The 9809-nt window shown below is 56.8% G+C and overlaps 1 protein-coding gene across 1 annotated transcript; it reads left to right on the top strand.

Annotated features, from left to right (window-relative positions):
• The first annotated feature begins 3486 nt into the window (after nucleotides 1-3486).
• Nucleotides 3487-9809, top strand: LOC141989730 (fascin-like). Its single transcript, XM_074956655.1, has 6 exons — nucleotides 3487-3807; nucleotides 5389-5638; nucleotides 6090-6371; nucleotides 8230-8348; nucleotides 9020-9176; nucleotides 9711-9809. Exons 1-6 carry the CDS (start codon nucleotides 3487-3489, stop codon nucleotides 9728-9730), a joined length of 1149 nt encoding a protein of 382 aa, XP_074812756.1. The 3' UTR covers nucleotides 9731-9809.

Genomic DNA, 9809 nt, shown 5'->3' with positions numbered 1-9809 from the left:
ATTGACCTCAGCAGGCCAGTCCCATGCCCTGTGAAGTGTAAGGAATACTGCCCCCACCCCAGGAGGTCAGATCAGTGCCTGTGGGATGCTTTGAGATCCACTCTTCAAAAGGGACAGAGGCAAAGTTTTGCGTGCTTTCCAACAGACCGTGGTTCAGGCTGTACGTCAGTCCTTGCTATCCAAGAGGATCTGAAAGTCGTGGTGCTTAGGGGTGGGTGGAAACCGCGCCATTCTGGGTAGGCCTAAGTTAAGGTTAAAATAATCAGAAGTAGAAAAGTCAGAGGTTTAGAATGAAACCCTAAATGCTCGAGTCTGGAAATAATCACTGAGGTGTACATGTCAACGCAAACTGTCCCCTTCACCTTCCGTTACCCTCCCCTGGCCACCTACCCACTGTTAGCTGTCTTCTCTCTTGAGTGCTCGCATTACAGTAATACAGACTTCTGTTGATGGTCTAGCCCTCTGTATCAAGGGATGGTGGCCTGTATGTCCATGATGAATGTAGGGAAAGTTGGCCGTGGCTTGGATCTGGATTGTTAGGGGGCCTTGGGTCTTTTTGGGAGGGTGACTGGGGCAGAGCTCTTTGTGGTGGATGAGGACAGGTTATTGGATAGATCATGTGTAGGGTAATGGGGGGTAATGTCTCATACTGCCAGCATGGGGGTTGGCAATGTAGTGGCTGTTTTCTGCAGTGTGGTGATGGTCTGTGGTCCATAGCTGAGAAGTAGATAGTGGTTGGGGACACTGTTAAGGTTGGTGACTGTACTTTATAGAATTCCCAAAACAGCTGGGTTCTGTTTCTTTGGACTACAGTGTTCTAAAATCATGCTATTCAAACCTTTTAAACATATCTCCATGTTCTTTGGCTTTCAAGTGCTTAATGATTTCATTGCCAGAGGGCAGCTGCATGGTTCCTTTACAACCTTACCGGGTTGTTTTTTTTTTTGGTTGGGAAATTAAGTTTTTGGCAACGGCTTTTTATAATGTATGGAACTTTCTGTAGATGGAGTTGCAGCCGATGGGAGCAGAGCTGCGCGCCCCCCCCCCCCCCCCCCCCCCCGCCGAGGGGCTGTGACTGCTGTGGAGTTCATAGGCGCAGCCTGCGCCATTCGAAACCACATACAGGTTCCCACATCTCTGCCACGCCTGGTCCTAGTCAAAATCCTCCTCTCCTGACTGCTGCTCAGGGCCTTTGGCTAGGGCTGGAACCCTGCTCTTACAATGGGTGCAAGAGACCTCATCAAATTTAGAAGGGCCATGCAAAATACCAGGTAACCTAAAAACCCTTTTGAGGCTCCCCGAAACTCTTCTCCCTCAAGAACGTCTCTTCTGATCCCTCCCTGAGGCAGCTCTCTGGCAAAAGCAGCTAACGTGAGCTGTGGGGTGGACTGGAGGAGTGTTGGCGGAGCTGGAGGTAGCTCTCAAGCAAGGTATGGCAGCAGGCTAGTTGTAGACTTCCCTATGGAGAGGACCACGCAGAGGTGAGATCTGCAGAACAATCTCCCAGGGGAAGTGGGGGAAACCCCATCCCTGAAGACACCTAAAACTAGACTAGGGACAAATTCCTAGACGACATCTTGTTGGGACCAATCCTGATGGACTAAGTGGGACCTGATTGGCCCCTTCCAAGTTGCATTTCTGGGGTGGTTCCTTGTAAAAGGAAGACTCTTGGCAAATACAGGCTTCTGGCAGTCCTGCACAAGGGGTTGGGACTTGGTGTCAGTTATGAACTGGTTCTTGGTTAGTTAAGCACCGTGTTGTGGTGTGCGTATGTGTGGGGAGGGAGGGAGACCCAAGCTAGAGGGGAAGGAGAGAGTGGAGCACATCCAGTTAGGCTGGTGGTGATGGCCTGGGGCTTACAGGTCAGGCTTGATGATCTGGTGGCCCCTTCTGGCCTTGAACTCTGACTCAATGACTCTATTGGTGGGGGTGGTCCCCTTCCCCATGCTGAAGGAGCTGTGGCCCTCAGCAGGATTTGGGGGAGGAAGATGCAAGGAGGGAAGTATATGCTATGACAGGAGTCAGGTGCCCTGCCTAGCTGTGATTTTGCACCTACATTGACCAGCTACATATGAAGTCTACTGAGAGCCCCCTAGAGTGATAGGTAGAAACTGAATGTGAGTCCTCTGCCACCCTGCTGAGAAAAAGTGGCACCTAGTGGCGTGCTGGGCTGGGTCCCAGGGTACAATACCTTCTTTGAGTTTGGACTAATAACTGAGGTCCTGTGAAGCTGAGGGACATTCAGGTCACATGTGAAATGGGTCCCACCAGGGATGACAAGGGCTGGCTGGTGGCTCCTGCAGAGAAACAGCCTGCCTGCCTCCTAGAGGCATCCTGCTGGCAGCGATTAAGAAAGTAGCCCTGCATGGTCCCAATCTTGCAAGCTGCTGCCCTTTCAGGCTACTCTTTTCCAGGTATGGCTCAAATGCCAGCAACCATCAGACTGTATCCACTAACCCTGCACCATTCAGCCCAGGTGTGGTAGCACGGAGCTTTAGGCCATGGCCAGGTGTCTGTACTCACACTGCTCAGTCTGCTGCCTTTCACCCTGGTGAGTGAAGTCCTGCCTACGAGCGCAGGCCAGAGTGGCTGGGGCAGCCCTGAACTGATTCTGGTTTCAGAGTAGCAGCCGTGTTAGTCTGTATTCGCAAAAAGAAAAGGAGGATTTGTGGCACCTTAGAGACTAACCAATTTATTTGAGCATGAGCTTTCGTGAGCTACAGCTCACTTCATTCTGGGGATTGCAGGGGGCTGAGCAGCTGCAGTTGGTACCTTAAGGCCCTCATAAAGTCTTGCAAGGCTCAATCTTGTCCTCTTCCAGCACTTCTGTGGGGCCATGAGATGCCATGGCTCTGATGTCAGCTATTAGCCCCCCAGCTTTCCATCCCCCCAGTAATTGCGGTTGTCACAGAGATGCTCTGGAGCCTGCAGGAAGAGGGGAGCTGGCTGAGACGCTCTCCTTGGGGTGGCATGTGCACTCTCATTCTCAATGGCTTCACTGCCTCCTGTTCCGTCCTGCTGGGGCAGGGTGTCCTTACCTGCCACCAACTTGGCTTAGCAGTGCTTGGGGTTGGAGTCGAAGACTGCAGCTGGAGGGCCGGGGAGGGGGTGAGGTTCTACTCCTAATGCAGGGTGGGGGTTGGGCTGTGGTCCCTGTGAGGGCTGGGGCCAAAGCCCTTACCAGCAAGTGTAACATCCCCAAAGGTTGTAGGGATGGAGCACTGGTATGGCCCCTCCATTGTGGATACTGCTCCATTAGTGACATGTCCGAGTTGGGGGTGGAGCCATGGGAGCCTGGGGGGGCTCATAATGTGGGGGTGGAGCCATGGTGTGGGTGGGGCTGTGGAGTGGGCGGGGCTAGTGCTGTGGGGTGGGGCCTGTGCAATGACTGCCCAGTTGCCTGGTGTCCATTGTTGTGGGCGTGTCTGAGCAGTACCAGCAGCATAAAGTGGCCCAGGTGGGAGGAGTGGGAGCGATCAGAGCCCCATGGCTGACTCCACTCTACCCCCCTCACTGCCCTGTGGCCTTATCAATGCTGCCAACCGGTACCTGAGCGCCGAACCCTTCCGCTTCCAGGTGGTGGCCACGGGCTCGGTGCTGCGGCTCCGCCAGGTCTGGATACTGCGCTTCATGCCCTCACAGGGAGCCGGGGCTGCCGGGCAGGCCGAGGAGAGCGGGCAGAGGCTGCATCTGCTCAGCTCCCTGCAGCGCTTCCTGGCGGCCGATCCCAACGGCAAAGTCACCTGTGACCAGGAGAGCCCGGGCCCGGGTGCCCTCTTCCTGCTGCGGCAGTACCCAGATGGCAAGGTGTGCAAACTCCACACACACACCCCCGAACTCCCCATTGCCCCCCACCCCAGGCACCAGCTCCATTGAGCCTAGGCCTCCCTCCTGCTGCGGCAGCACCTGGGGGGCAAGGTGTGAGCCCCCAACTGCTCCCGCACCTTGCAGCCCATCTGAAGGTAGAGCCCGCAGCTCCCTGCCCTCCCTATGGGCAATCCCCCAGCACCCCACCTAGGGGGACTTGACAGCTGTGGGAGGAGCAAAGCTGGGTGGGGCTCAGCTGGCAAATACCATCCAAGCCAAGGGGCTCTCCGCGGCTCAGTGGGGGTCCTTGCACTGATCCGGGACATGAGGGAGTGCAGATGAGTTCGGGTGCCGTGTCAAGTCAGAATTCGCTCTCCCACCAAGCAATCTCTGTGCTCTGGCCAAAGCCTTAGGGGCACCACACTATGTTGGAGAGTGGCCATGGCCTCAGCCCACCATTAGTGGGTCTCTACAACACAGGAGGGGTGGGGTCATCCCAGTCCCCCCCCACCATTAGTGAGTTGGGAAGGAAGTTTGTCCTGTGCCTGCTCAGATCCTCTACCCTGCAGCCACCAGGGGGCCACACATCCCCCAAGAAATCCCCCTTTCCGTGGGCACAGTTGCTGTGTCCCTATAGCGCAAGTCCCTGGTGGGATGTGACTGGGTGCTCCCTAGGGGCAGGTCGGCTCGGGGCCTGCTCTTAGGGCGCTGGTCCCACTGTAAGCTCCGTGGAGGGGGAGGAACTTTTTGCCTCCAGGTCAGTGGCTGGAGTCTGGCTGGGGCTGGTAGTGACCAAAAGCCTTCCCCCGGGCCGGCTGCTGAGGGGTCTGGGGCAGATAAGGGGTAGGCATCTCCACCTGGTGGCCCAGTGGGGCAGGCGCCCATGTCTCAGATGCCGTGGCTGGGAGCCTCGGAACAAGCCACGAGGCTGGCGTGGGGGGGGGTGGAGCTCCTGAGCTGGGACTGACTGAGTCACTTTGGATGTGGGCTGAAGCAGAGCCAGGGACAATGATGCCTCGGGGGTCCTGGGGTCAAGAGGGTCCTGCCCATGGGTCGGACGGAGCCAGGGGCTGAAGAGCAGGCAGACGATGAGCCGTCAAAGCTCATGTGTCAGCACCGACAGAGGGACCCAGCTGGGGGCGCTGCTGTGCTCTACGCCCCAGACATCCTCTCCTCAGACACAGGGGGCCTGAGGATTTCCCACCTTCACTTTACCAAGGAAATGCGGGATCCCACAGTTCTCTGGTCCCGCTGCAGCCCAGGTGGGAGAGGTCTACGTACCCCTCTCCTGGGCCCTCTTCCAGTTGGCCCGGCCCCTCTGGCTCCTGAGCATGGCTCATGTGGCAATGCTGGCTTCTCTCCTCCATGTGCCAACACACCCAGGTTTTCCTCTGGCTCCTCCCAGGCTCCCACATGCACACCGGGGCCCTTGATTGCTGTGCTGGGGGCTGCACAGGAGGAGCCAGCACTGCCCCCCGAGCCATGCTGGCACCGGCCCCTCCTTGCTTGGGCACGTGCTCTGCCCACAGGGAAGAGCCGTCTGTGCCTGCCCTGGCACTGACTGGCTGCCCCTCCCGGCAGGTGTCCCTGCAGTGCGAGCTCTCCCAGCGCTACCTGGGTGGGGCCGAGGACAACGTCACCTGCTTTGCCCAGACGGTGAGTGAGGGCGAGAAGTGGAGCCTGCACCTGGCCCAGCACCCCAACGGGCACATGCTGAACCTCGGCAAGCAGCGCTACATGCGCTGTGACCAGCAGACTGGGCACATGCGCTGCGACCGCGATCTGCCCTGGGGGCCCGAGGCCATCATCACCCTCCACTTCGACCTCAAAGGTGGGCAGCCACTCCCTGCTGCCTCAGGGGCGCTCTGCCCTGCTGGGGTGGGGGAGCTGAGGGGAGGTACTGGAGAGTAAGGGGGATAGGGAGCAGGTGGGGTGGGGAAGGTGTTGGGTGTGGGGTGGGTGCCATGTGGGAGCAGATCACAGAGGAGGGGGAAGATGTGAGCAGGGCAGTGGGGCATTGGGCGCTGGGGTGGGTGGGTAAGGATCTGAGGGTGCAAGGAAGGATGTGGGAAGCCAGGGTACTGGGGTGGGATGGGGAATGTAGGTGTAGATGAGGTGGGGGACATGCTGGCCCGTTGCATGTGCCCCACAGCATCACTGGGATTGCCAGTGGCTCGGATACCATACAGCTGGGAGAGCTGTTAGCCCAGCGGCACTGGGCCGTGGTGCCCCAGTGCCGGGGTGACTCTTTCTCTAGTGTTGCCTTCCTGCCCTGTCTCTAGAGAGGAAGTATGGGCTGTGGAGCGGGGCTGGGAGCCTGCTGGCTGCCGACGGCTCACTACAGGCCGAGCTGTCCCCTCAAACGCTTTACTCCCTGGAGCTGCGGGGTGGCCTGCTGGCCCTGCGGGACGCAGATGGCAGGTACCTGACCGGGCGGGAGAACACCGTCAAGACCTTCAAGACGGACAAGCCAGGGCGCGACGAGTTCTTTGCTCTGGAGCCCAGCGCTGCACAGGTCTCGCTGCGCACCTTCACTGGGGGCCACTTTGTCTGCTGCAGGCTGGGTGAGTGGGGCAGGATGGGGAACCCAGTGCTGCACCCAGATGGCACCACCTGCCCTGCTGCTACTGCCACTCCAGACCCGCCCCCCCCTCTGGGCTGCTCTCCGGACGGGCAGCACATGCTGCAGCAGGAGAGGACCTGGCAGCCAGGCTCCATGTACTCTGGGGCATGCGGCACATAGAAAGCCTAGTAGTTGCAGCACTGGACTGGGACTAGATCTGGGTTCATTTCCTGGCTCCCTGTGGGACCTAGCTCAAGTCACTGCATCTCTCTAGGCCTTTGTTCCCTATTTGCAAAATGGAGATAATGTTCCTTCCTTTGTCCTCCGTTTGTGTAGTGAAACAGTCAGATCTGCAGGGCAGGGACTGTCACTGTGTCTGTACAGCCCCTAGCACAATGGGGCCTGATCTTGGTTCAGGCCCCTATTGTTATCTGTTGTCAAGGTTCGTTCCCCACTCTGAACTCTAGGGTACAGATGTGGGGACCTGCATGAAAAAACCCCTAAACTTAGTTTTACCAGCTTAGGTTAAAACTTCCCCAAGGTACAAACTATTTTGCCTTTTGTCCCTGGACCTTATTGCTGCCACCACCAAGCGTCTAACAAAAATAACAGGGAAAGAGCCCACCTGGAAACGTCTTTCCCCCAAAATCCCCCCAACCCCTACACCCCCTTTCCTGGGGAAAGCTTGATAAAAATCCTCACCAATTTGCATAGGTGAACACAGACCCAAACCCTTGGATCTTAAGAAAAAGAAAAAGAAATCAGGTTCTTAAAAGAAGAATTTTAATTAAAGAAAAAGTAAAAGAATCACCTCTGTAAAATCAGGATGGTAAATACCTTCCTTACAGGGTAATCAGATTCAAAACATAGAGAATCCCTCTAGGCTAAACCTTAAATTACAAAAAGACACAAAAACAGGAATATACATTCCATTCAGCACAGCTTATTTTATCAGCCATTTAAACAAAACAGAATCTAAAGCATATCTAACTAGATTGTTTATTAACCCTTTACAGGAGTTCTGACCTGCATTCCTGCTCTGGTCCCGGCAAAAGACAACACAGACAGAGAGAACCCTTTGTCCCCGTCCCCCGTCCCCCCAGCTTTGAAAGTATCTTGTCTCCTCATTGGTCATTTTGGTCAGGTGCCAGCGAGGTTATCTTAGCTTCTTAACCCTTTACAGGTGAAAGGGTTTTTCCTCTGGCCAGGAGGGATTTAAAGGTGTTTACCCTTCCCTTTATATTTATGACATTGGTTCAGGCCCCTATTGTTATCTGTATTAAACTTCGGAGTGATCTGAATTCTGCAGCTAAATCCGGTGGTCTCTGACAAAGATGCAAGTCATTTGCAATATTGTACCCAGTGGAATACAGAAATCTGCATTGTGTTGTTTCTTTTGTGTAAAGCATTGTATACCGGGCTGCCCCCACATGTTGAACATGGCCCATGGGGTTTGGCATTGACAGATAGTCAGTAAGTTTTGTGATTAACAGTCCGTCTAGCTGTCGGATCTGCTGGCACCTCCTTTCCTAGCTGTTGTTTCAGGCTGTCTGCCTGTAGCCTCAGGCAGGTGTCCCTTTGTTAATTACCCTCCATTCATATTTTAAAGGGGGCTCTGCATTATGTGGGCAGCCACAGTGTGCCAGTTAGCCCTTGGGATCTCTTCACAGAGCCAACATATCCCCATGTGCTGTGGTGGATGGAAGTTGCCGTGACTGGAGTAGGTCCGGCTGCAGCCAGCAGAGGGCAGCAGTGATACACATACCAGTCCTTCTGGGCCATGGGGGAGGGCGTTATTGACTCTCCGGGCTGGCACCATGCTGCCCGTCCTGTTACCATGCATCTCTTGCTGCCCGCAGGGGCTGACATCTATGCCAACGCCATGTCCGTTGGCAACACGGAGATTTTCCAGCTGCTGCTGAATGATGTCACCAAGCAGGCCTGCTTTCGCAGCTCCTCCGGCACCTACCTCGCCGTGGTGAGTGTGGCCGGAGCCAGGGGATTGGCACAGATCCCCCAATGGGGGGAGATCGACAGAACCACCGACTTTGTCCTGCAGCGCGTTGCCTGCCATGGTGCAGCTCTGCGATCCTCCAGCAGGGGTGAACACATCCCTGGGACTGAGGGATGTAGGCAACTGCCAGCACAGGGCAGGCTGGCCCTGGCTCTCCCCTGCCCTGCTATCCAATCCCAGCTGCTAGAGTGTGCCCCATTCCAGGAGTGGCCAATTGAGAGGGTGCCAGCAGGTTAGGAGTTAAACCCCCTTGCTTAGGGGCCTGGGCAGGAGGGCTTTGAATCTTGGTCCCTCTGTCCCTCCTCTGCCCAGCCCTGTGCCCAGCTGGTGCCCTCCTTATCCCTGCCCCAGAGCCATGTTCGCCCCTCTCCTAGGGGGGCGTCAGGTGGTGGCAGGGGAACATGGCTCCAGGGTAGGGTGACAGACAGCAAATGTGAAAAATCGGGATGGGGGTGGGGGATAATAGGAGCCTTTATAAGAAAAAGACCCAAAAATCAGGACATCTGGTCACCCTACTCCAAGGACTGGGCCTGTGGCCAGACTCCTGCTGGGAGCTGGAGCAGCTCCTTGTCCCCCCAAAGGGGGAGCGTGAGAGCTGAGCACCTGCCCTGACCCGTAATGCTGCCTCCTTGCAGGGCCCCAACGACTCTGTGGTGAGCACCAGCACCCACGACAAGGGGGTCTGGTTCTCACTCCAGTACCGGGAGCAGAGGGTGACACTGCGAATGGCTGACGGCAGACAAGTGGCCACCAGGCCCAACGGGCAGCTGCTGCTGGTGCCCGAGGCAGCAGGTAGGGGCAGGGTGCAGCCGATACCCCTAATCAGGGAGGGGGGTTGGCAATGCGATAGAGGCCCTTTCTCCTCACTGCCCCATGCTTCCCATCCAGCCCCGCGGCGGTGCTGATAAATCCCTCCCATGCAGTGGCTGTTCTGGGACTCATGTGACATGAGGCCAGGGTATCTCAGCCCAGTTTCCACCTCCCCAGATCACTGGCACTAACTGCCCCCCTTGGCTGCAGCCAGGGTTCGCCCTGGCCTTGGAGCAGGGTCCTGGAGCAGGGTCCAAGCCTGCCCTGCAAGGAGAGTGTCCATTTCCAGGACTTGCTCTCCAGCAGCGATGGTGATTTTGGGTGCACAGAAGCTTTGGCTTCTCCGCTCGATCCCTGCCCTGGAGGGGTGGGAGAGAGGGAGGGTCCAGGGCCCTACTCTGAAGTGTCACCCACCCCCATTCCCCTATCCCCCCCATATACCGAAGGGATGGTTCTCAGCAGCAGCCCTTCCTGACCTGACTTGACTGAGCTTTGGCCCTTTCTGCCTCCGCACAGCACCTCTGCAGGGCCGGTAGCCTCCATCCCGAGCCCCGTGTGGGGCCAGCTGGAGCTAACGCTGCCTGCTGGGATCTGTGCCCTCAGGCAAGAAGGAGG

The sequence above is a fragment of the Natator depressus genome, chromosome 6 (genome assembly GCF_965152275.1).
Source record: "Natator depressus isolate rNatDep1 chromosome 6, rNatDep2.hap1, whole genome shotgun sequence".
In the NCBI taxonomy this organism is placed as follows: domain Eukaryota; kingdom Metazoa; phylum Chordata; order Testudines; family Cheloniidae; genus Natator; species Natator depressus.
This window is presented reverse-complemented; position numbering and strand designations above follow the sequence as displayed.